This window comes from Notamacropus eugenii, chromosome 5 (assembly GCF_028372415.1).
Source record: "Notamacropus eugenii isolate mMacEug1 chromosome 5, mMacEug1.pri_v2, whole genome shotgun sequence".
In the NCBI taxonomy this organism is placed as follows: Eukaryota; Metazoa; Chordata; class Mammalia; order Diprotodontia; family Macropodidae; genus Notamacropus; species Notamacropus eugenii.
This window is the reverse complement of record NC_092876.1, coordinates 346,330,276-346,356,195: the sequence shown is the minus strand read 5'-3', so window position 1 is coordinate 346,356,195 and position 25,920 is coordinate 346,330,276. Positions and strand designations below refer to the sequence as shown.

The 25,920-nt window shown below is 40.5% G+C and overlaps 1 protein-coding gene across 2 annotated transcripts in view; it reads left to right on the top strand.

The window, feature by feature from the left end:
• CFAP91 (cilia and flagella associated protein 91) overlaps positions 1 to 24,994 on the top strand; it is an 82,502-nt gene extending 57,508 nt beyond the window's left edge. For both annotated transcript variants that reach the window (XM_072613912.1, XM_072613913.1), the window contains 11 exons: positions 968 to 1,125; positions 2,179 to 2,361; positions 6,367 to 6,509; positions 8,214 to 8,330; positions 11,299 to 11,370; positions 13,332 to 13,478; positions 14,965 to 15,186; positions 18,374 to 18,522; positions 18,986 to 19,077; positions 19,879 to 20,058; positions 24,786 to 24,994. In XM_072613912.1, the coding sequence (XP_072470013.1) occupies positions 968 to 1,125; positions 2,179 to 2,361; positions 6,367 to 6,509; positions 8,214 to 8,330; positions 11,299 to 11,370; positions 13,332 to 13,478; positions 14,965 to 15,186; positions 18,374 to 18,522; positions 18,986 to 19,077; positions 19,879 to 20,057 (1,462 nt within the window). In that variant the 3' untranslated portion in view covers position 20,058; positions 24,786 to 24,994. The remainder of the gene's footprint in view (positions 1 to 967; positions 1,126 to 2,178; positions 2,362 to 6,366; positions 6,510 to 8,213; positions 8,331 to 11,298; positions 11,371 to 13,331; positions 13,479 to 14,964; positions 15,187 to 18,373; positions 18,523 to 18,985; positions 19,078 to 19,878; positions 20,059 to 24,785) is intronic.
• The last annotated feature ends 926 nt before the right edge of the window (positions 24,995 to 25,920 follow it).

Below are 25,920 nucleotides of genomic sequence, written 5' to 3'. Positions count from 1 at the left end.
GGGAGACTGTGACTTGTCCAGCATCACACAGTCTTCCTGACTTCACTCTGTCCATTGTGCCACCTACCTGCCCTAACAAATGGCCTCTGGTGGCCTCTATATCTCTGAGATTCTATGACTGTGGGATAGATAGGCTTGACTAAAATACAAAAAAAAAGCGGAATCAATGAACAGAACAGAGATTTGAATTCATGTATTTTTTTATCTTTCCCATTCTCTCTGGTGGTTATAATAGTTACTGATTGTTATTTTATTTATTCTGGACTAACTTGTTATTTTTCCACTAAAATGAGCTTTCAACATGTACTAATTTACTAGTTAATCCATATCTATATTTGAATGTCAGTTACCTTGAAAATGGCAGTGGCAATTAATGCCACACAATGGACCTTTAAGTTACACAGACTGGAAAAAAAAACCCAAAACAATACTCTTCAAGGGGATGTGGGATAGATCCTGAACTATCAGGGCTAGGGACATGTCCTAGCCTTCTTTTGTAATACTTGGAGTCCTTAATAGAAAGCTGGAAGAAAGAGAGAGACAACCAGAAGGGACCTTTGGGATATCCAGTGAATCCGTACTGATTTCCCCAATGACTGTAGCAAAAGTCATCTATGCTTTTTCCATGTTAAGAGGGTGAAGAGGAAGCAGCAAAGATTTTTTATCAATGGGAATTATTTTCTAGTGACCTTGCATCATGAGAATCTCCTTGGTCTGATTTGTTGATGTAGTCAAACCTTGACACCTGCAAAAGGGTGTAGGATTTTAATTAGGTCAATACTAGATAGGTTCGGAGTATCGGTATAAGCTTTAGTCCCTGGAAATGCCACACAAAATAAATAATTGACAAAAGAATGCTAGCCAAAATAAAAGGAATGACTTTTGGCAGTAACTCATCTATACTTTATTGGAGGATTCCTATTTGAGATGTCATATCTTTGTATATTTGTCTATTTGTCATTTAAAGACTGCAGGAACTTCAACTAGAGGTCCTCAAACAGCTATTGAAAAAGCGTGAAGATGATCAAAATGAGGTGAACATAAAGCGTTTAAATGCCCAGTGGGCTGCACTTCAGGAAGAAAAGGAAGAGAAATTATCAAAAATTAGACACACACATGTATCAGGTAATTTGTGTCATAGGAAAGATCATGGAATTGAAAAATTGGGTTGAAATAAGCTCTCAAATTGACTGTGCAATTAAATATGCTGATTTTTAAAATCATCTTAGTGTGCACAACCAGAAGTGAGAAATGGATAGTGGTTTATTGTTAAAAGCCAGAAAGAAGAAAAGGCGAAAATTGAATTCTAGAAAAATCTACCGATAATTGCCTGGCAATCAGGTTGTGTAAATTAGGCGGTAGGCGTATAATGGACAGGTCTCTACCATAGAATTTCCCTCATTTTAGGGTACTGGAGTTCTAGATGATTGACCTTACCAGGTGCCAAGACTTGAAGGTGAAGTTTGGACAATAAAATAAAAGTAGCCCATGTGGGTCTTTAGTTATGTTTTGAGGGTTTATGGCAGTTCCTTTTTTTTCTGGCTACAGAGCAATCCTAAAAATATGCAACTGGGGCATTCTTTAATTCCCAAGACTATTTGGGATTAGTCTTTTCTGTGCTATTAGGTTCTCTCAGCTCTTCTCTGAGGGAAGGATTTAAGCATTTTGTGTCCAGCTACTTCTGAAGCTCCTGCTATGGAATCAGACTAAGTAATATCAAACGGTTTCACAGCTGACTAGCCCATGAGGCTTTATGTAGGCATGAATTCTAGTGAAACGAAAGGTCCCTGAGACTTTCAGTTTTGTATCTGCACTCATAATGTGTGCAGAATATAAATGTTTCTTCAATTCAGCTGTCACCATGTGAATATACTAAAGATCAGACTTCAGTTAGTTTCTCATGTGACGATGTAGTTTGGAATGCCGTATACATGACTCTGAGCATAGTTTGCAAAGCACACAAAACTCAGTATAAACACATCAGTGTTCCTCAAAATAAAGTGTTGGTTTAGATGTAGCTGAGATTGCTGTTGGACTTTCAATATAACATTGGATATGAACCTTGTTTAGTTTGGGAACTGGTCTTTGGCTAAATTTAGGTCTGATTTGTTAGGTAACTTTACTCTTTTAGAACAATATTTCTGAAGCAGTTCCTCATGTAGGTGCATTAAATTTCAGCAATCAGAAAAATGATGATGAAAGGAAGAAATGTGGAGGGGAAATTTGAGAGAAGAAACATCATCAGTGAATATAACGATTACGCCTCTCATGTCTACGGACCACTTTCTCGATTGGGTCGCTTTCCAGATAATAATTCAGAACGCTTTGTTGTCAAAAACCACTTTCTCAACACCTATGAGGGTAAGTCATCATGAAAAACTCAAGCATATGAGTGAAGATGCTCAATATAAGAAAGCCATAGCTATGGAAAGAGTAAACTAAGGAAGTTATTCTTTTCAATACACTGTTATTTTGACGAACAGATATGCTTGCTTAGGAAGAACTCATAAAATATATGTATCAGATGTATTAATAGAGTCAGTAACAACCCAAACCAACGCTTAGGAAGGAAACATTGAAGAAAAATGTACTCTCTTAGAAGGACAAACTACAAGTTTGTGGGAAGCTTGGGGGGTGACTTTGACAAGGTGGTTAAAAGATAATATGAACCCTGGGAGAAGAGAGAGTTAGAAGTTTTTTTTAAAGGTGAATGAAACAGAATATCTCCTTATAAAGCTCCTTTGAGTTCACAAGGAACAGTTTGATTCTCTGTACTTGACTACAGACTGTTCTGCTTCTGATTGTTGCCAACCATCTCATAGATTTGTTCCATTGCATTTGAGAGAGATATGGAAAAAAAACTATAAAGTTTTGTACAAATCTGTCACCACTACTTAAAAAATAATTCAGAAAGCAAGTCCAATGGACAGTGAATCAGTTGTGATAAAGAAGGCCCACATAAATAGTGGACTGGCCGTAAATTCTTTTGAGTAATGTAATAACAATGTTTTGTTTCAGAGTTCCTTTTTTATTTTTTTATTTAAAAATTTTAAACATGACTTTTTCATATTCTTAATTCTTTTGATTTTTATTATATTCAAAACTTGTTTATTACATACAAAAATTATTTTGATTTTATTATATTTCCCATTGTTTTTTGGGGGGGGGAGGGTGAGATTGATTCTTCCGTTTTATCATCATGGTAAAAGATGATTATATTTTTAGAAATTTCCTTTACTGCTAACATTCAGGAAGCCTTGATATTGTATTAAGTGACATTATAGAATCATATAGTCATAGAGTTGGAAGGAATCTTAGAAGTTATTTGCTCTAATCTCTACTTGAAGCATGAATTCTCCTCTACGTCAAACACTCATTTGGACACTTTATTTCCCTTTTCAGAATGATCCAAAATGAGGTAGTCAGAGAGTTTAATTCTTGAGAGCCTCTCTTCCCTTGAATCCATTTCTCTTTTAGAGTCCCAGGCTTCAGCATCATCTCACTCTTTCAGGCTCGTAGCAATCTTTTCTTTGAATTTTTTGAAATCTGCTTACTTAAGTAAAAGCCAGGGTACACATCCCTAAAGGTCTTCTCTATCCCAAGAGCCAGGTAGTATGGTCACTCTAAATGTTTCATTTGTCCAGCTGCTTTCTTCCTCTTGGTCCATATCAGTTTCACCATACGGAGTGGAGATGTAGCTTGGATCCCATAGAGTACCTCATATGGTCTTGACCATTTGGGCCAAGATAGGATCTAGAGTCTAGCTTAGACCCAGACCCCACATGCTGCTCTCTGGGCTACCTTCTTGCAGTAAGTAGCTCTTAGGCCCATCCTCCAACTGAGACCCAGCATACTGCCTCCTACCCTGGGGCCCTGGGCTCCCAATTGGTGAGACATCTCCATCTAGCCCAGACCCAGACCCAGACCCAGTACACTGCCCTCCCACCATCTAAATACTCTGCTATTGATCTTCTCCTCTCCTGCTTGCCTCCTTCTTCAAGTTCCCCTTTTCCCCCTTGCTCTCTAACTGTAATCACATCGGTGTTACCATTCATGGAGAAGATATCCCTGCGACTGTACCCCAACACCGAGGCGAGTACTTGATGCATAGCAGATGATGAATAAATGCTTATCTTTCATTCATTCACTGGAGGCCTAGCTATACCAAAAAGATGCATCCAAAGGAAGCAGGGTTGCCAAGTAACTGACAAGAAGGAAGAGATAGGACAAATCACTATAGGACTGGAACTGGGAGTCAGACAAGGAGAGATTGATTATATGGAAACCAAGGATGAACTCCTCATGCTAGAAAACTCAATCTGCACGCTCGAGGTGCCATGCCCCATAGATTATTCTGATACACTGGCCCCATCCCCACTCATAAGTGAGCATCTTAATCTTAGGCAGCTACATGGGTAATGATGCCACATACCCTTTTTTCTCCCTTTGTCAAGATGAAATTATCAGCAAGGCCAACTGCCAGCATTTATCAGCAAAGCCTTTTATAAGTTGACTCACTCTTGTGTTTCCAGTCTCCTTACACCACCTCACTCATGCTTGTGTACTCTTTCTTTCCCCTCGGGGAGGGGTCAGGGGAGGTAATTGGGGTTAGGTGGCTTTCCCAGGGTCACACAGCTAGTAAGTGTCTGAGGCCAAATTTGAGCTTCCTGACTCCAGGGCTGGGGCTCTACCCACTACACCACTCAGCGGTCCCTTTCACGGACCCTTCAGTTTAGTGACACTGGGCTCCTTGATGTGTCTCAGACAAGACATTTCATCTCCTATCTGTCCTCCAGACCTGGAAGTCTCTCTCTTCTCAGCTCTGCTTTCTGGCTTCCTTCAGCTTCTAGCTAATAACCCACTTGTATAAGAAGCCTTTCTCAGCTCCTGTTAATGCTCCTTCCTTCTCTCTGAGATCATCTCCAGTTTGTCCTGTACACACTTGTTGGTACATAGTTGTTTGCTTCTTGTCTCACCCATCAGACTGTGAGATCCTTGATAGGAAGGCCTGTCTTTTGCCTTTCTTTATGTCCCTAGCACTTAGCACAATGCCTGAAGTATGTTCTTAATAAATGCTTATCCATCCAACTTCTGCTTTTAGGAGAATGACTTCCAATGGAGACTGGAATATACCTTGGATGTAATTTCAAACCATGAACAGTTAGCATGTAGCAACTGAAAAATGTGAATGTAAAATACTTAGAAAATACCAACTTCCAGCGCCAAGTCCTTCTGGCCAGGCCGTCTTCCCGACTCTGGCTTCATTTTTCCATACCTGGCCTTGTCTCCATAGTTGGCCATTTTAATGTTTTATTAGCTGGCTGCTTCCATCCAATCAGAGGATCATAGATGTAGAGTTAGAAGGGGTTATGGTTCTTTAGACTGCTTCCTTGCTGCCTCTCTCTGCTTCCTTTCTTGAGCTCTTCAAAGCATCATAACCAGTGTGGGGAGGAGGGAAAGGTTGGAGGAAAATCTCCTCCCTACCTCCCCCACCCCAAAAAGAGAAGAGCCGTTGGTTCTTGCTTGATTGCCATCTCTTGGTGCCTGAATGTTTAATATTTAATAAGCTAACTTTTTTAAAGTGACCAGAGGCATGAACAGTCTTCTTCCTTTCTAATTCTATCAAGAATTTGATGAAATAGATAGGGTAGTAAGATGTTAGTACCTTATTAGCACATCAAAATTTCATACTTTTTATTATCTTCTTTACCTTCTGAGATTACCTAAGTCTTTACACTTCTTTTAGTGCCTTCTTAATTATGCTTACTTCCCAGAGTAGAAGAAATCAGTTGGTCATTGTGATAGGCACAAATCCTAAGGGTCTGTCCTTTTGTGGATTAAACTTGGTTTTCTTTACAAAGTTTCATAACTATCCTGAAGACTTAAATCATGAGATTAAAGGATTAGGCCAATTAATATGGACTCTGGGTGGCCTAGGTACAAAAATTCCAAGTCTCAGAAGAATCAACAGCAACTCCTACGTCCTTCTGAGCACCTGTCAGGGACAATACAGTGGCCAAGAAGCTAGGCCAAGTTGAATCAAAACTACATATTTGCTGAATAATTATCCTTTCCCTAACTTGAATATCCTCCTCCTGCTAGGAATAAGTAAATCTTCTTTTGTTAACTCTCAGATGTTCTAAGAGTGTTCCTAATCTCCATCCTGATCTGAGTCAGACCTGGGCTGTTGTTACATTTGGGGAGCAACATTCCTCCCTACCTTCCCCTCCTCACCTTCACCTTTAAGCACTTTTCTCGCCTAGTTCCTAGCACAGTGAGGTAGGTACAGAGGGTATTACTTAATAAGCATTAATTCAATGAAAATTATATCAAATGCCTTCTTTTTCATGTCTTTTGTTCTCCTAGGATTACTTGAACTTGAGGCCTCCCTCCCAGATTTTGTAACACAGCCTCGGATCAAAGCTCCAAAACCCAAAGTGATCACCACAAAGAATAAATTTCTTAAGAAGTCAGCAAGAATGGATTTTGAGTTAGCTGAGGTTCACCAGGTATAAAGCAATCATATTTTCTTTTCTTACAAATGATTCTTAACTACCCATACAACTAGACTATGGCATAGCCTGTGTAGTTCATGCATTTGGAACAAGTTACTAATGATGACACCACCCCATAGTGAGATTACAATGTGGTAACTCCCATAATGGAAGATGAAGCCAGAGACTAGTTAGTATGCAGCTGGAGTTCTGCCGTGTTTTAGGAAGGGGGAGGTTAGGAGGGAGGATGAGGATGGAGTGGGGGAAGGGAGGAAGATGCAAAATGGAATTTCTAAAGGATCATTGGATCTGAGATTTAGAGATAGAAGGCACCTCAGATGTCATCTAGTCTGACCCCCCGTATTTTACAAAAGAAGAAACTGAAGCCCAGAAAAATGAAGTCATAAGGGAGTCAGGGTTCCTTGTATCTCTGGGAAGAAAGGGGACTGTTGTGTTGTGGACTGCTGCTCTCTGGGTGAAGTTTCTGAAAATACAAAGCTCTCTTGGTTTGTGGGCTTTCACCATCCTTCTTGTCTTTCCTATGCAAAGTAGTGTCACCTCCTTGGAGGCTTTCCCTCATCAGGAGAGTCCATATATTCTGAAAGATAAAAAAAAAAATTATGGTTGTGGGGTGGGAGGGAGAAGGTGTGAGATAATGGAATAGGAAGTAGGGCTAAACGCTAAGCCTTTTTTTAAACTACATTGTTAAACCTTTAATTAGGTGTATTATAGTAAAGCTGTAGTACATTATGTTTGCCATTAGTTTTAATCATCCTCATTTTCTTTTTTGCTTGACAATATAAATGCTTCCTAAGCAAAGGGATATCTTCTTTACTCCTCACCACCTGGTTCAATCTCAGTGAAGAGGAGGGTCTCTCGACCATTCCTGTGAACAGTATCAGTCATTGGTAGCACTTTCTGTATAATTTCTCTTTTATGAACATAGAACCCTCAACGTTTCAGTGAAAATGATTAGCGTATGCTTTCAGATCCTATGTCAGTGTCTGACTCCGTTAGACTGCATACCGAGGATTCTTTGTCACAGTATCACAGCAGATGTTTGGAAGGGGTGGGGGAAGTTATTTCCTTAATTACATATAAATTAATTCAAGACAAAGTAATGTCGTAGTCACTATGGTACTCGGTGAAAAGAGCTCTGGAGTCAGAGAACTTGGGATCAGATCCCTCTTTGGACCCTTATTAATGCTTATGGGAAAATGGGCAAGTTATTTTACTTCTCAGCCCCAGTGGGCCTGGGTGACCTCTGAGGTCCCTTCTGGCTCCAGATGATTCTGTAATCTAGAGTAATCTTAAAGATAATCACTGATCTGTAAGAAATGGGAAGTCCTAGTTAGAGGAAGCTAACAAGTTCTGTTTAGCTTGATTTTCTTAAGCTTGGATTAATAGCAGGAATAATAAGAATAAAAAATTTTGTAGTCACTTCAAAAAAACATTCTATAACAATTCAAAATAAGTGATAGAAAAAAATCTAATAATTTTAATGTTAAATAAAAATGAATGGAAAGAGTGATAATAAATTTTAAGATGGATTCCAGAAATTTTCATAGGAGTTCATCTTGACATTAATTTGTAAGATTTGCTTTATAACTAGCCTAGAGTGATGATATTTATTTCAGTAACAGAATAAATGTGCTGCTAGGATCCAGTTATATCAGAGAAAGACAAAGATAAAGAATAAAGTTACATATTTTATTTCAGGCACTGTTGGATAAGAAGAGAAGAGGTTTAGAGCCAAAGAAAAAGCTCTTCTTCCTTCAGAAAAGAGTCATACCACCACCTCGACTTCCAACACCAACCTTGGATATGTGCTCTTCTGTAAGTTAGAAATGTTTGCTCTTAATTAGAAATTCAATAACATTGTTATTTTAGATGGAAAACTGCCCCCTCCCCTATTTACCAGTGCTCCTATATCTTGTCCTAATTTAATTAATCCTTTCATTCTTGTTAAAAGTTATAATATCCAAACTTTTTAAGAATGAATAAATGAAAAATATACCTAAAGAAAACTGAATTTTTGGTATGCAACCTTCATTTAGTCTTTATACAGGAAGGCGTATAGGTGACATAATTATTATTGTCAGATATATGAAATTGAACAGGGACCAGTAGCAGACTTTTTCATTCGCTTCAGTCATGTCCACCTCCTCATGACCCCATTTGAGGTTTTCTTGCTAATGTACTGGGATGGTTTGCCGTTTCCTTTTCCTGTTTATTTCACAGATGAGGAACTGAGTTAAATGACTTGCCCAGGGCCCCACAGCAAGTAAGTGACTAAGGCCAGATTTGAACATAGAAGGGGGGGAGGAGCCCTGATGTTGGTCCTGGCATTTTATTCACTGCCTGGCCCAATTGCCCCAGCAGCTGCCGTAGCAGACTGCTGGCAACTAGATAGAGCACCAGGCCTGGAGTCAGGAACATGTGAGTTCAAACCCAGACTCAGACACTTCTTGGCTGTGTGACCCTGGGCAAGTTACTTTTAACTCTGTTTACTTCAGTTTCCTCATCTTGTAAAATGAGCTGGAGAAGGAAATGGCAAGACATTACAGGATCTTTGCCAGGAAAACCCCAAATGGGGTCTCGACAACAACAACAAAGTAGCAGACTATTTTCAGTGAAGGCAGAAGAAACTATAAGCCAAAAGGAAGTTATAAACTGTATACTGTTAGCTGCAAGAAAGGAATTACTAAGAGTCCAGCTCAATTCAACAAACATGTTCTTAATGCCTCTTGTATGCAAGGCACTGGGGACTAATTCAGAATAAGCCCGGACAGGTAAGCCTGGTACCAGATGGTAAAAGGCTTTCTTTCTCTGTGAAGCTGAGGTGTTTGTGTTTTATCTTAGAGGCAGTTAGGAACCACTGAAGATTCTTGAGCAGGGGAAATGACATGGTAACGTGTTTTAGGAGGATTATTTTGTCAGTTGTATGGAGCAGGATGGAATGGGTGGAGAAAGATCAACGCTTAAGGAGGCTCTTGTAATAATAGTCCAGGAGGGAGATGATGCAGTCCTGAACCCAAGTGCTATGTGGGAGAATGCAGAGAAAGGGACCCAAGGGAGGGATTTTGTGGAAGTCACAGTGACAAGATTTGGCAGCTGATTGGAAAAGAAAGAAAAAGTGTTGAGGATGACTTAGAAGATATGAACCCAGGTGACTAAAAGGGTGGGGACTCCAGCAATAAAAACAGAAAAGGTTGAAGGAGGAAGTTTGTGGTAGAATTTAAAAGAATTGTATTTGGACATGTTAAGTTTGGGATGCCTATAGGATATCCAGCTGGAATTATCTCTAGCAAGCACTGGTGATGTGAGTCTGGAGCTCTTGTGGAGATTTGGGAGTCATCTTCATAGAGGTGACGTTGGAAGCCATGGAAACTGAAGAGATGGCCAGGAGAGAGGAGGTAGAGGTTGTCAACCTGTCCCCAGAGGTTTGATCCAAGAAACAAACAGAATCAGGTTCCCTCCTTAACTAGAGGCTTGCTCAAAAGGAGCAAACATAACGGGGCTCACTCTTACCCAGAGGTTTGATCAAAGAACAAACAGAATTAGGTTGCATGTGTATGTTTATTTCTCTCGAAGTTGGAGACGTGTATGTGTCCATAATGGGACTCATAAGAATGAGCTCAAGGAAAGAACAGTTGAAGAGGCCTTTATGTCCACAGAACAACCTCTTCTCCTCTCCTGACTCAGGATGCCAGTGTTGGCCAAAATTATAGTCTCCATGTGTGTCAACCATAACATGGAAAAAATAGGAATATCTTAATAGGATAGAGTCACAAAACATGGATTTGCCCCACTGCAGACCTCAGACAGTGGTCCCTGTGGTCTGAGGAAGAAGCTACAGCAAGGTCAGGGTACTGTTGTGGGGTGTGAGGGGCAGGGACATGCAAACTTGAAGCTGTCTGTAAGACTGGGATTCTCATGTGAACCCTGCTGGACAGTGCTCTATCCTTAGTCAATTCTGTTCTTTTTTCCTCAGGGCCCTGGGAATTGGTTTGCCTGCTTCCCTTTCAAATTGCTAAAGCCTATCACTTCTGACCAAGGTTTCTCACTTTCCCTAGAAGTTAGCTTTATATAATCTTTTGGATATTTACAGGAGTTTCCAACAAAGGGGACCCACGGAATATAAAATTCCCTTGTATATTCCTCCCAAACCACACCTAAGCCTTCACTTTTTTCACATAGAACATGAAGAGGAAAAACCAAGTGGAACATAGGTTAATAAATAGTGGGGCTTTTGTAAATAATGAATTGAATGAAATAAGATTTTTCTACGCTCCAAAGGAAAACTATATCTGGGATATCTTAGGCCCCCTCATAGGAGTTAGGGTAGAACAAAAGTTCAGAGGTGAGGAGTAGGCTGGCCCTTTGGCTGAGGGTGATGACTGAACAGCTCCAGGGGCTTACTCTCTCCTTCCAAACTCTCAACACCACCAGTTCTACCATTGCAGATCCTGTCCAGGACTGGCCCAAGAACTAGTAATAATTGATGATAATGTGGAGCCTGAGGAGGGTCCTAGGTGACTGAGGTAGAGGGAGAGGTAGGGAGAGGAAGGGAGGAAAATTTACGTGGCTGCCTATGACCTCTATGCCCTAATTGTCACTGAGGAGCCTCGAAATGCTAAGTCCTACTGAGCATCCTCCATGCTGCTTCAGTGAGTCTTTGATCTCAGGGATGTAAATTCATTTCTCAGTCTAATCTCTTCTCTTCTCTGCCCCATGTGCCAGACTGGAGATCATGCATTTTAACCTCTCTACCTTCTTCTATCTGCTTTTTCACCCTTTTCAGGAAGAAGAGGAGATCGAAATGGCCGTGGTCTACTTACAAAAGTTACTTCGTGGCCGAGTCATCCAGAACATGGTATTCAGTGTTCCTTGCTCTCCTACAAATATCCTTTACCATGCGCTGTGTGGTTTGATTTAAGCCAGTGAACTCTTCATGTTGAACTCTACTCCCCACGGACTTCTTTAAAAACAGAATGTCTCTGTTTTTTCAAGTTTGAACCATTCACCCCATTCTTCTGATAGGAAGCTAATTCTACTGCTATGTTATTACTGCCATTGCCCTAGTTGGGCATCACAGCAGAAAGGAAAGGAAGGCCATTATGATAGTGGCAGCAAGATACCCTTTCTTTTTTAGGATATGCTGAATGAAAGAATTTCCTTCACCTGGCCATCTACATAGATTCATATATACAAGCAGTGTAAACTGAATTTACATCCTGACTTCTCCAATCCCTATTTCAGAATTCTGTTGTCTGATTTTCCATATAGCAAGGGATGCCTGTATTCTAAAAGTGAGAACAGAAGTAGCTGAAGGCCCATCCAGGCATTTAGATAGATAACCTCATTCCAAAAATTCTCGGAAAATTCTTTTGTCACAACTTCTTTAGGGGCCCACCTAAAGATAATGAGAAAGGTTAGGCTGGGTACCATCCCGTTAATATATTACTAACTCTTCCCTGAGGAGACTGCCCTTCTGAGTGTAGACAGGAGAATATGTATTGCAGACTGGTAGTGGAGGTCTTAGAAAATAAAGATGATGTGGTTCAGAAAAGGAGGCACCCATTTTTCAAAGGGCAGCGAAGAAAAAAAGGCTATGAAGATTTTCTTTTGTAGGGATAGGAAGAAGGGAGGCTTTTGCCTTAGTTGGCCCAATCTCCTGTTATAAAAAGGAAAAGAGGAGATTTGGAACAAAAACAACGAACTCCATCTTTATGTTGAGGGCCCACTCCCAGGCCCTCCTTATATAGGGATTAGGAGTCTGGAGAATTCAGATAGACAGCTTTTGGCAGGGTCTCACTCTCTCACTGCAGAGCATGCCATGTGTGGGCCCTGGAGCATCATGGGTCATAGGTACCTAGGAAAGCTCCCCCATCCTCCCTCCTCATCACTGTGTACCATGAAGAAACAAATGGAGATATCTAGGTTGCAGCCCCAGGTGCCATGCAGTTCTGTCGTTTCTCCTACCCTCAGTTGATCTTTAATTCCATATTCACACATCCCACTCCCCCATGACATCTGGCTCAGCCCAAATCACCAGCCCCATTCCTGCTCTTGAATCTCTTAAATCCCCTGGCAGATATGCTTGCACACCCAACCTCCAGCTCCATTTATTTGTCCACCACAGTCCTGGCAAAGGAGTGGCATTTCAAGGAAATCTGTGGGCTGCGCACAGTCTCTACCTCCTGTTTCATCTTCTACTTTCAGGCTTCCTTTGAGCTCATTCTCCTTGTTCTAAAGATACTCTTTTAAAAAATCAGCAATAAAGTATGTTTGTTCAATTGGATAATATAGTTTGAAAGCAAGGAGAGTACACTCCTGTGTGTTTCTCCCAAGGTCAGTCTGTCCCTTGATGGAGCTCTCGAGGTTGGCCCATTATAACTAACCACTTACACAACATTAGAGACGCTACAGGAGATAATGTTCTTTTCCATGTGCTCTTTCTTAGACTATTTCAGTACATTTTCTTAAGGACATATCCTAACATTTGGTCTCTGTTGAACTTAATGTTACAAGAGTGCTAGGAGACTCCCAGTCTTTGAGAAGAACAGCTCCAGGTGCTCCAGGGCAGGTTCTTGTGTGGGCTGATGGCTCCTAGTGGCTCCTAGTGCTCAGAGACCAGGGGCACGAGGCAGAACAGTGACCCTGACTGCTTCTTGGGGAAACACATTGTTTCATCCCCGTGAACTAGGGGCGGTGTGGGTAGGAGTTACCTAGGCTAAATAGTTAAAAAGCATTTTAAGACAAATATCAATGCTTAGAACAAAGCTCCATCTGTTCTCAGAACTCCTGGATCACACCTTCTCCTTTTGCTTTAAGATGTTTGAAGGAAAAGAAAAGCGCTTAGAGTTGATCAATGAACTGCGGACCATACATTGGCTTCAGGAAGATGACAGACTGGTGAAGAAACTGGAGAAGCAAGTGACGCTAGCCCTGCAGCGACAGCGCAACTTGCATGAGGAGAAGGTCTGTCCATCCATTTGAAAAGGATGCAATTAAATGTTTCCATTCTTTTAAAGTTGTGAGCAGACCTCCCACCTCACCCCCCACTGCATGCAGTAAGGACAGCATGCCTGGAGAGCTAGAGAGAGTTCTGGGCTGCCAGTTACAGTGTGGTTTAGTGGAAAGAGCACCACCAGCCCGGGCTGCAGAGTCCAGGACCCTGCTCTGCTGCTTAGTCACATGGCCTTGGAGAAGCCCCATGTGCTTCATGGGCCTCAGTCTCCTTAGCATTAAGATCTAGGGCTTTGGAGCCAGTCTTTCCAAGATCCTTTCCAGCTCTAACATTTTGTGTTCTGTGTAAAATAAAACTTAAAAGTCTTCTTACACAGATTTAGTAACATGCTACATTTTATTGGGCATCAGAGGTGTTCAGGATAGATAAACTATAATTAGTATAACTTTTACATAACAATAATGCCATGGGCTCCTGAAGTGACAGCCCAATCATTCTGCTAAAGGAATCTGGCACTCAGCATGCCAGGAGGAGCAGCAAGGCAGAGTAGGGGTCATCAGGGTCCACTTTTGGTACAGACTTCATTGCAGAAGGCCACCATAACTGTGCTGTGAGTGTGGATGCGTTGCCTTCCAGTTACCAATCCAGCCATGGGAGGAGAGAGCCTCAGGGAGCCCATGATTTGATTCTGCCAAGTAAAGTGGTTTCAGCCAAGGAAGAGGGACTTCATTCAGTACGTTGGGCAAGAGGGCATTGTCTGTGTTATAGGATATGGTGGGGATCACACCCCCACCATGATGCAGTAGTGTTGCCAGACCACAGAAGCGACATGTAGGCATGACAACGGCCCAGCCAACTGCTGCAAGGCATTGCTTCTCATGCTTCCCCAGAGCCAGTGATTGAAAGCAGGACTATGCTGTATAAGATGTTATCAAGCCTCTTCTGAGCTTAAGACCAGCCATCTTGGCACTGAGGAAGATAAAGCTAACATAAAGAACCACTGACGTGAAATGTTCATGGCCCAGATTGAGATCAGGATGTAGAACTAGGGGGCTCATGCGCACAGAGCAGTGTGGGCTTCCAGCCCTGTTTATTTTTGTGCATGAATTAGGAGTACCCGAAATCTGCCATTTCCCAGAATTGTGTGAAAATATCAGGTATTTTAAATTAAATCAATATTTTGTCTCACATTGAAAGAAATTATGTTTGATTAAAGCTGTGCTGAATTTTTAGAAAAATCCCAGGCTGCCTGATTCCTGCCTTCAAGCCAGAAAGGGCACTGGAAATTCACCCATCTCACTCTGTAATATAACAGTGTGACTAGAGATACTCCTAATAAGGATGTCTAGAAATTGTATGAATAATTTGATATTAAAAATAATTCAGGGTCAAAATGTGACCAGGAAGGCAGGAGTGTTAGCTGCTTTAACATGTTCCAGCACAGCAGTCCTCTGAAGTCAAACTATGTGAGATTCCTTTTTTAAAATTGTTTTTCAGATGGCAATGATTGAGAATCACTTAGGTGAACTGGAAGGAAAAGTCTTAGCAGACATGTTTGACTTCCTCTCCAAAGAACTCATCCGACTACAGGAGGAGAGGAGGATCCACGCCTTTGCCATGCTGGCGGAGAGGCAGCGTAGGATTCGAGAAGCGGAGGAGAGTGGCCGTCGCCAGGTGGAGCAGAGGCGTCAGCGTGAAGAGGATCAGATATTTAAGGAGGTGAGTAGAATGAGGACATCAAGCCTGATCAACACAAACTGATAGCACAAAATAGTGAGGTTATCTCTTCGACAGCTCAGACAACAAGGAGCCATGGTGTAGTGGGATGGGAAGGAAGCTCCTTTTAGGAAAGTGGTTACTATGCCCTTTAAAATTCACTAGTGATTGAACTATGGATCTCATTTGTGAATAATGTGACTGACACACTGTACCTTCCATTACCATGGATAGAGAAATTAACAGCTTTTATCCAGTTTGAGTATCACCGACAACACACCCCCTTTCATTTTAATATGTTAAACTGAATCATTTGGGGACATTTATGTCATTTCTCCCTCCATGCCATAATTTATTGACATTTGAGTTGATGATTTGAAAACTTCTATCAAACACCATTTTATTTCAAAGTGGCAAACTAAGCCAGAAATCCAACCTAAAGCATATCTTCATATCCTCCAGTAATTACCACATTTGGCCAAAATCAGTTAAGTACATCCAGAGTTGTCATGGAATAGATAAGTATGAACCGCCGAGTAGTTAAAATAAAAGAAAAATCACTTGAGTCAACGGCAGAACAGGTTGTTTGAATATGAATCAAGTACAGACAAATGAATGTTTGACATTAAACAACATTAAAGAGAACTACATCTTCAAACCTCTCCCAGAGACGGGAAAGTTTCTGGGATTAAATATTAATGAGCTTCATTAATAAAGCAAGTTTCAGGCACTTCCCCATAAAGTTAACTTGGAAGAGGTACTGTGGTTCAGATGGGATGCAGTAGAAAGAGCCTGAGATTTGGAGTTACAATTTTTGAGTTCAGCCATTTGGGAGAAAAATTTGGAACTATGACCAAACAGCTATAAACCTGTGCATACCCTTTGACCTTGTATTTGCTACTAGGTCTACCTCCCAAAGAAATAAAAGAAAAAGGGAAAAAAAAGAGAAAAAGAAAAAGTATACAAAAATACTTATAGCAGTGCATTTTGTGGGAGCAAAAATTAAAAATTGAGGGGATGCACCCCAGTCAGGAAATGGACAGACAAGATGTGGTATATGAGGATGATGGGATACTATTGTGTTATAAGAAATAATGAGGGGGAGGGTTTCAGAAAAACCTAGGAAGGCATATATGAACTGATATAAAGTGAAGTGATCAGAACCAGGAGAACATTGTCCACATTAACAGCAATATTGCAATGATAACCAGCTGTGGAAGACTTAACTGCTCTGATCAAAGCAGTGATCCAGGACAATTCCAAATGAATCATGATGAAAAATACTACCCCTCTTCAGAGAAAGAAATGAATTTTGAGTGCAGGTCAAAGCATCTTGTTTTTCACTTTCTTTATTTTCCTTGCTTTTTATGATATGAATAATATAGAAATGTTTTATATGATTTCCCAAGTATAATGGGAAATATGCCTTTCCTTCTTAATGGGTAGAGGAGGGGCAAGAGAAAAGGAGAGAATTTGGAACAGAAAATTTTAAAATGAAAGTTGAAGTTTTTTTATTTCAAATTTCAGTTCTGCCAGTTGGTACCTTAGTGACCTCACACAAGTCCCTTAACCTCTCTGGGCCTCAGCTTGTCCCTTTATAAAATGAGAGGGCTGGATCTGATGATTTCTAAAGATAAGGACTAGCTATAAATTCTCAATACCACAATAAGTAAGTTCAAGATAATTTTAGGAGAGAAAAGTGCACTAAAAACTGAGAGAGAAATTGGATCAGAAAAGGCTTCCTATAGGAGATAGCACCAAAACTGATCCTGGAATAAATGTAGGTCCTAGAAGAAATGGAGGTGAATTGGGAATAATATACCCTGGGCCCAGCAATAACTTTGTGTAGAGAAAGGCGTGGAGATGGGAGAAGGAACAGCCAGCAGTACGGTCTGTCTGAAATGATGCCAAGCGTGTGAAGGGAGGTAATAGGAAGCAGGACTGGAAATATAGGGGAGAGCCAAATTGTGGCAGACTTTTAAATCCCATTCTGGTGAGTCTTTTATCCTAGAATCATTTCAAGCCACTAAAGATTTTTGACCATGGGAGTGACATAGTTAGACCTATATTTTCAGGACATTAATTTGATACTTCATAGCTCTTTAAAGTAAGGATACAGTCAATTGAATAGTGCCTGTCATAGAGGAAGTATCGGGGTAGCTTGCATGGTGTATGTGGAAAATTTGGGGTGGTTAAATAGAGAAGCAGGTAGCATACAGTGGGGAACTGAATATAAAGGAATAGGCAAATAAGGGGTTTTGAGAAATAACAAGCAGGTGGGAAGCAGAACGATTGATCAGTAAAGGGAGACGAGAGGATGTTAGAAGTGTTTCTGGACAAAAAACCCAAAAAGCAAAACCCTAATTACATATAATAGGAGAAGAATCAGATCATGTCACTTGATCTAGAGATTCTGTTGCTGAGGTTATAATATTATAAAATATCATTCAAAGAAGAAGAAGAATTTTTATGCAAAAATATTTCTAGATTCTGTATTTGTAATAGCAAAAAACAATTTATATGTTTAATAGGTGAGGAATGGTTTAATAAAGTATGGCATATTTGTGTAATGGAATATTTTGATTTAAAAAAACACAACAAATATGTAATATATACCAAAAAATGGGGGCAGCTAGGTGGCTCAATGAGTAGAGCACCAGCTTTCGAGTCAGGAGGACCTGAGTTCAAATCCGGCCTCAGACACTTGACACACCATGTCACTGTGTGACCTTGGGCATGTCACTTAACCCCAGTTGCTTTGCCTTCCCCCTCCAGAAAAAGAAAAAGAAATGCAATAAAGTCTGTACAAGGTGATGCAGACTGAGACTCTATGGAATAAGAATAACATGCACATTGACTGAAATTACATTAAAAAAGGAAGATCTGTATATAAGAACACAGGAAGATTCAGAAGAGATTAAAGCAAATGTTTTTTCGTTAAAAATTTAAATGAATTTGATATTAAAAAGAAACTTTCTAAAATAATATAAACTTTAAAGTTTAGAGTTTTATTTGGAGAGTTACTCAATATTTGGTTTAATTCTTAAATCAGCGTTTATTGTGAGTTCTTAATTTGCCATGCATTTATTAAGTGTCACCAGTATGCATTAGCTCTAATGCTGAGGTGAATGTGTCTTGAAACCATCACTTACCTGGTGTAACTAAGCAGGATATTTCATGTTTGGTGCAGGTGATTAAAATTCACCAGAGTACTGTTACCTCCTATCTGGAAGACATCATACTCAATACTGAGGAAAGCACAGCAGAAGAACAAGCCCGGGAAGAAGTTCAGAAGATGGCCAAGGAAATCAATGACCTTGCTTATGAAATAGAAAATCGGTACGTACTCAGAGAATAGACCCCAGGATGAACCAGTCTGTCCATTACCAGCCTCAAGTGTTTCTCAGTGAACTAAGTCTTCACAAAGCAGGACTAGCGAGTCGCAGGTCTTAAGAAGCCTCTGTCATTGGACACTTGTGTATTTTGACTTCTTTTCTACTACATCAAAGCATGAAGAAAGTGGGACTAGTGACAGAATTTCAGATAGCCCTGAAGGCCTATTGGAAAGTTTCAGACATTGATGATACCAACCCTGTCCCTCAGGGTTTTTTCCCAGTAGAGGCACTGATTCAGACAGAACCAGACTGCATGGATCCCCTCTAGACTGTATTTCATAGAACTCTCTCAGTGGAGACCCATTCCAACCCCGGTTACCACCCAAAGAAGAAGGGCCTTAGTGTAAGAAGGTAACTAAATTATAACAGCAAACATTTTAATTCATGTGAATTTGCTTCTCATGTAGTCGAACTCATCTTCAGTCGGAGGAGATCGTTGCAGAGCTGGTTTACAGTTTCCTGATTCCAGAAGTGCAGAAAACATTCGTGAAGGAGAAAGGTGAGGTCGTGGGAACGTCACAGGATGGACATCAGGGCAGACTGTATCTCTAGGACCAGGCCTTAGAATAGCCGCTCTTGGCTACCAGCAGCACTCCAGTTCAGCAGCAGCAAATCCAGCGACTGCAGCTGCGGCAATAATGCTAGCTAAGATTTTTGCGTAGCATTTACTATGGGCCAGGCTCTATGCTGAGCACTTTACAGTTGTTATCTCCTTTGATTCTCATAGCAACCCTGGGAGGGAGGTGCCGTTATGATCCTCACTTTGCAGATGAGGAAGAGCAGAGGTTGAGTGACTTGCCCAGGGTCACACAGCTAGTAAGTATCTGAGGTCTTCTTGACTTCAGACCTGGTATTCTGTCCACTGAGACATTTAACTGCCTCTTTCTCCTTTAGAGTGGTAAGATCCATTCCCATCTTGAAACCACGTCAAATTTTACCAGGAATATCTTACCCCACATGATATTGGATTCATCTGCAGTCACAGCAGACACAGCAAAGTAGAAGGCACAGGCAGGAAGAGCATGTGTCCTAAACCTGTCTAGTCTTTGTTTTATGCACATCTCCTAGAATGTAAGCTCCTTCAGGGCAAGGACTCTTGCCCACCACTTTTGTCTTTGTGTCCTTGGCACTTGGCATAGTGCCTGACATATAATAAGTGCATAATAAATGCTCACTGATTCGACTGTGGTACACATTTTTAAAACAAAAACATTTTCACAGCTATCTTTTCCAAATACCTTTTGAATGTTATTGCAGAATAAATTTTCATAGTAAAAGTATTTTTTTCCTTTTGCTCTAGTGAGGAATTTACAAAGGAAACACATTCTTGCAGCTCATCAGATCATCCATGAAAGTACTGAAAAAGTCATCAATGAACCTCCAGCTGAGGAAACCCCACCCTTCAAGCAGAGACCCCTCACAGAGATTGACAAGATGTTTGCCCGATTAAAAGGCAAAAAAGACAAAAAGTCTGAGTGAGGTGAGTATGACTTTCTGTGGTTTGCTTTTCAACACAGCCTGAGGTAACCTGTGGAATAAAAAGAGCCCTGTGCAAATGACTGTGTTGTTTATATTCAATGAAGGCAAAAGATGACTCTTCTCTTCTCTGAGGGATTTCTGGTTCTTAGAGAATCTATGGAGTGCAGTCATCAGCCCACGGACAGGACGCAGGGTACCATGGCTGAAAAGAACAACGGGTCATCGATGGATTTGGGGGTTATGCTTGATTGAGAACTGCTGTTTTCAAATTCTCCTCAATTTCCCCTTCTAGAAGAGATAGAAAGAGTAGGAAATAAAATAACTTGTTAGCAAGACCTGGAATCTGGATACCAGGAAGGGATGGGGAAGAAAGGGCTGAACAAAAAGGCAGTTGTTGAACTCTAGCTGTAGCTCTTTAGAAGTGTCACGGAGGTGGTGGCACCTGATTGGTTACGTGAGCTAAGGGAGACAGACGAGTGAAAGATGACTGACATTGTGAACTCGGATCTCCAGAAGAATGAAGGGTAAAGGCGTCCTCGGTAAAAACAGAAGAGTTAGGAGGAGGGAAAGAAAAGGAGCTTTTCTTTGGACAGAATGAGTATGAGATACTTATGAGACATCCAATCGGAAATGTCCCCTCAGGACCTGGTGACTGGAACTGGAGAGAATCTAGTCAGGAACAAGAGCCGCAGAGTGAAGTACACTTGACTCAGCAAAGCAGACCTGGGAGACTGAGACCACAGGAATCAGAACAGGCCTGACGGAGTTTGACTGCTGTTGAATTCATTGGTTTGTCTACTCAGCCAAGCCTTCGTTCACTCCGCAAGGCCAGTGTGAAACAGCCTGGGAGGCCCTGGTGCAGCATTAGTCTGTAGGCGGTGTGGGCTCCCTGAGGGGACTCACACTGCTGTCTAGGACAAGGACAGGAAGGCAGAGGTTGGAGTTAACCTCCACAACATGATGCCTCGGTTAATGAATGTGTGCTTCAGTTTTCACAAATACTGTATGTCACGTTATATGTGCTATGTAAGAAATTAACTTAGTGTAGTGGACAGGACGCAGGAGAGTTCTGGGTTCAAATCTACCTCTGACGCTTCTCAGTTGTGTGATCGTGAATAAGTCATCCAGCCCATCAAAGAAAAGAATGTGTGTAAGTGCTTTGCAGACCTTATAGCAGTCTACAAATGGTAGCTATTGATACGTTTAACTCTTCAGCCTCCGTGACCTCCTTTGTGAAATAGGGATAATGGCTTTTGGAGTACCCTGTGAGGGTCAAATGAGATGATATCCATAAAATGCTACGTAAATATCAGTAATTCTTAGATTGCTTTATGTGGTGGCTGGAAAGGATCCTCACTATCGTCTAACAACTCGTGTGAGTAATGGTGACTGTGTCAAATGGTTCCTTTAACCTCTTATTTTATTCCAATCAGTATTATTCAGTTTAGGGGGATTCTATAGGGATAGCAATTATTTCTGTTATATTTTTCTATTCATATACATTCTATTCATCAATATTAGTATACATATTTTATATATCTCATATTTAGGTACAATTAGATAAGATTGGATAGATTCTTTCTTGTATTAGGCCCCCAAACTTCAAACTACAAGTTAGAAGTTCACTTGCTTAACCACAGGAAGCTAACTCAAGGACTTTTACCTTATTCCCTGCTGCGTAAGTGAACAAGGTCAGGGCGGTGATGACTTGATGATATGGAAAGCCCTCCACTTATTTTTGTTTCTCCATCTTCAGTGTCCCCTCTCTATTGCCCAACATGGGGAAATGGCTATGTGCACTTGGCAGACGAGTGAGCTGGCCCTCTTTGGTCCTGCTGTGTGGTCAAGGTATAGGTCTGTCAATCAATGACATGCTATATTTTACTTGGCATCATCTCTGCTTCATCTTATCAAACACTATAAAACCAAGGTCCCGGATAGAGGGGACATCTCAGATCATGAGGAAGATCTTGTTCATTAAAGGGGGACGCTCCCTTTAATAAATGGTTATTGGCCCGGGGCTCTGCCTCAATGAATTTTCTTGCAGATTGGATATTTTGGGGGTCCACATGACCCTTTTGACCAAGTACCAACTACATCAATTAGGACTTACGACTGAGGCATAGTGTATTAAAAAAAAATTCAGATCTAGCATTGATTTAAGTTACAGGGTGAGCAGGCATAACGGTGCAAATGTGGTGAGGGTCTTCCATACCAGGTCTTCAATTTTATATCAAGTATTCAACAGTAGCCTGCGCTTTTGAGGGAGTGACACCTCTAATAAAAAAATAAACCCCATAAGAGCTATCCAGAAGACAGAGAGCTATTTACTTAAAGGTTTTTATGGTAGTGTTATTTGTAATTGCCGAAAACCAGAATCAGCCTACATGTCCAATAACAAGGGAATGGTCTAATAAACCATGGTACTCTAATGTGATGGAACTCTCGAGTGTAACTCATGCCAACCAGTATAGGGAATGCAAAGAAACCTGGTAGGACCTTTTTGAAATCAAGCAAAGTGGAAAAATCAAACAAACCAAAAAACCCCATCAACCTCGGAAAGGTAATGAACCCAAAAACCTGATGGAGAGTTGGAGCATTAATTTGGGGGTCAGGAGACCAATGTTCTGATCAGATCTCTGAGCTTACCTCCATGTGCCTCTGGGCTAGTTGTCACTTAAGCTCCCCTGGTTTCCTCGGTTTCCTCATCTGTAAAATAAGGAGGCAGGACAAGTTGACCTCTGAGGGCTGCTTTCTGTGTGACCTGTGCATGGGATGTATTTAGAGCTAGGAGAAACTGAACATTTTATGGTGTTTTGTACATTGATATTCATGTAAATGGAAATAGTTACAAAGCAATTTTAATTTATATTGGTATTTAATAAGATTTTATTGTATGTAATTTATCAGCCTTGACAATAAAAATATAAATAAAAGCATAATTCATGAATTTGTTGGATGTTGTTTCCTACTGGTTTCTGTGCAAGCATAACAGTTTTTCATGATCTTTACTTAGATCTATTTAAAGCAAAATTTGTTCTTTTATTTGGTTCAGTTTACCTCAAGACTCATGACTCTGCTTTGAGAAAAGTGGCATGTAAACTTCTCAGGTTACAGGCGGGGCTACACCCAGATAATTGTATGGGGCAAGGAGGTAATGATTTCAGCCTCCTAAGCTGAAGCCCCGGAGTCTTCATTAGGCTCTTCTCTTGGAGATATATTGTCCCTACCTGTATGGATTGTATCTTCCATTACTGAGAAGGGTGGAGCTAGGAAACAAGGGACCAATTTCTCCCTTCCCCACAAGGTGACATCCAAGGCATTCCTGGAATCATAAGTGGTACTGGACCTGAAATCAGGAAGAGCTGGGTTCAAATTCTGCTTCCAACATTTACAAGTTGAGTAGGCAGGTAGGTGGCACTGTGGATCCAGCACTGGACCTGGAGTCAGGAAGACCTGTGTTCAAATCCAACCTCAGGCACTTCCTAGCTGTATGATCTAGGACAAGTCATTTAACCTCTGTCTGCCTCAGGTTCTTTGTTTATAAAGTGGGGATAATAATAGAACCTTGTATTTTGTGGGGCATCTTTTGGATTAGGAAGCAGCAGCTACTTGGTAACCACCAAAATATAATTAGATTTTTCCATCTTTGCTAGAGTTTTTCCGTATCAACCCATGATCATGGTGACTGAAAGCTCAGGTGTGTTTGTCTGTAAATAGCAGATTCTTGTCAATGCCACACCAAAGGCAAACAGTAGCTGTCTGCTGCTGTCTTCAAGAAACTTTTTTTTTTTAAATTTCTGGAGAAAGATAACTTCTGTCGTATCAGAATGAAGGAAAAGGATCTGTATTTTGATGAATTGTGAGGTGATGCTATAGACGAGTTTTTGAGTAAATTTAGACGTGGCCTTGGTGAAGAAACTAGAAAGTGTTAAGATAATGGGTAAGGGGCAAGCAATCACAAGCTTTCACAGTATTTCTAACCAGCTAGCCAGCAGTTCTGACACACCTCTGAAGAGCAGTGAATCATCTAGTGGGGGCATCTGTCATGGTAAACAGTCACAAAGCATTCTGGAGCTACTCACCATGTGGCTCCTCCAGACTCCTAACAGTTTCATTATCATTTGTTGGTTCTTTATAAATGCAACCACCTGATTACTTGAGTTATTGTTCTTGATCATAGGATTGTAGAGTGATTGCTGGAAGGAACTGAGACAGTCTTCACAAGTTTCTGTACCCAGGAGATGATTCTCAAGAGATCATTGAGCTGAAAGAGTAGTCTGGATGATCTCCAGATTTCAGAATCTCAGGAAGTGAATCAGTGGTGGGAAGGTAGAGACAATGGGCACAGATCACTCAGAGAAGTTTGGCAGTAAAAGGAGAAAAAGAAATGGGATCAGTGGGAGTCAGGTGAATAACATATTTAGTTCCATTTGTAAAAGCTGCCAAAAAGAAAGCACATTCAGAGCATCTTCATCATATTTTTTAGTCCATAGACATGTAGTACTCATGACAGTCATAAAACAGAGACAAAGTATTAAAAAATAAAATTTGTCTCATGATAATTTCAAAATTCTCATTCTGGGTTTAATGATATGTGCGTTCTTCTAAAATATAAAATGTGGTGGGTAGGACAAATCTGGTAATGTTTCTAAATGATTACTGAGTTGTGTTATGAATTATTTTTAAATGCAGACATTTACGTATGTTGTTTTGTTTTTTTGTCAGATCCTGAATGTTGTAAAAAAAAAAAGATGTACTTATAGGCAAGAAGAATTTCCAGCCATCTTTGCTTCTTCCAGTTTGATATACACGAGATTTTGTCAGTGTGTGGTTCATGAGGAAAAGAAGAGTGGTTTGGGGAGACTTTTATCTTTATTAAGCGTATAATAATTTCAAATGATTTTTAGTAATAAAGATCAAATGTGGGAACTTAATTTTCTTGCCTAGACTTCCTTCAGAGCCCTGTTGAGAACCCTAATTCCTTGGCCTTCCTTCCTTTAATGCCTTTCACATCTCAGATTAGCCTACTTTTTTATGACTCCTTTTTACTGAAACGTTCACTAAATGCTAAATGTCTGCCTTTACAATAAATAAACACAAGAATGGCAATGCACTAAAACAAAACATATGGCTGATAGCTATTATTGATTTTCTGTTTGGGACAGTTTTAAAGTCTTTTTTGTCACAGAAACAAGAATATACCTACACAAAGGCTCAGAATAAGTTTATTAAAACAAAAAAGAAAATGATTAAAAATTTTATCAACGTAAAAAAAAGTAGGTTTTGTACACTATCTAGAAAAATAGTTTACAATGGATTATCTGTTGTGTTGTTTTATCTTCTTAATGTTCTTTGACAAATTTGTTCGTTTAATCCTCATAATGGGAGGGAGAGGGGAGGTAAATTAGTCATGTGATACCCTCATTTTATAGATGAGAAAATTTAGTCACTAATTTTTCTACCACTTCAAACAGTTTGTGGAAGAAAGATACTTTGTACAGGCTGTGTAAGTGGCTAAAGTGAGAATCTTAGCCAGCAAGACCTAGGCTGAGTCTTGTCTGTAGTAATAGGACCATGGACAAGTACCTTAAGCTCTCTGTGCCTCAGGATCACTAAGACTAAAAATTAGAGAGGGATTGTTGCTTCTAGGGGACAGAAGGTTCCCATGTGGGAGTTAGTACACCCACTGAATTATGGGTCCAGATCCCTTTTGCCCCTAAAAACCTTTGACTTTTAAAGGAAAGTACTATAGAGCAGGTTTCCCAACCTATCAAGTAGGAAACCTGAATTTAAAATTGAGGGACAAAAGTATTGCAGTATATCTGCTCTATATAGGGCATTAGCATTTCAGGAGGAGGAA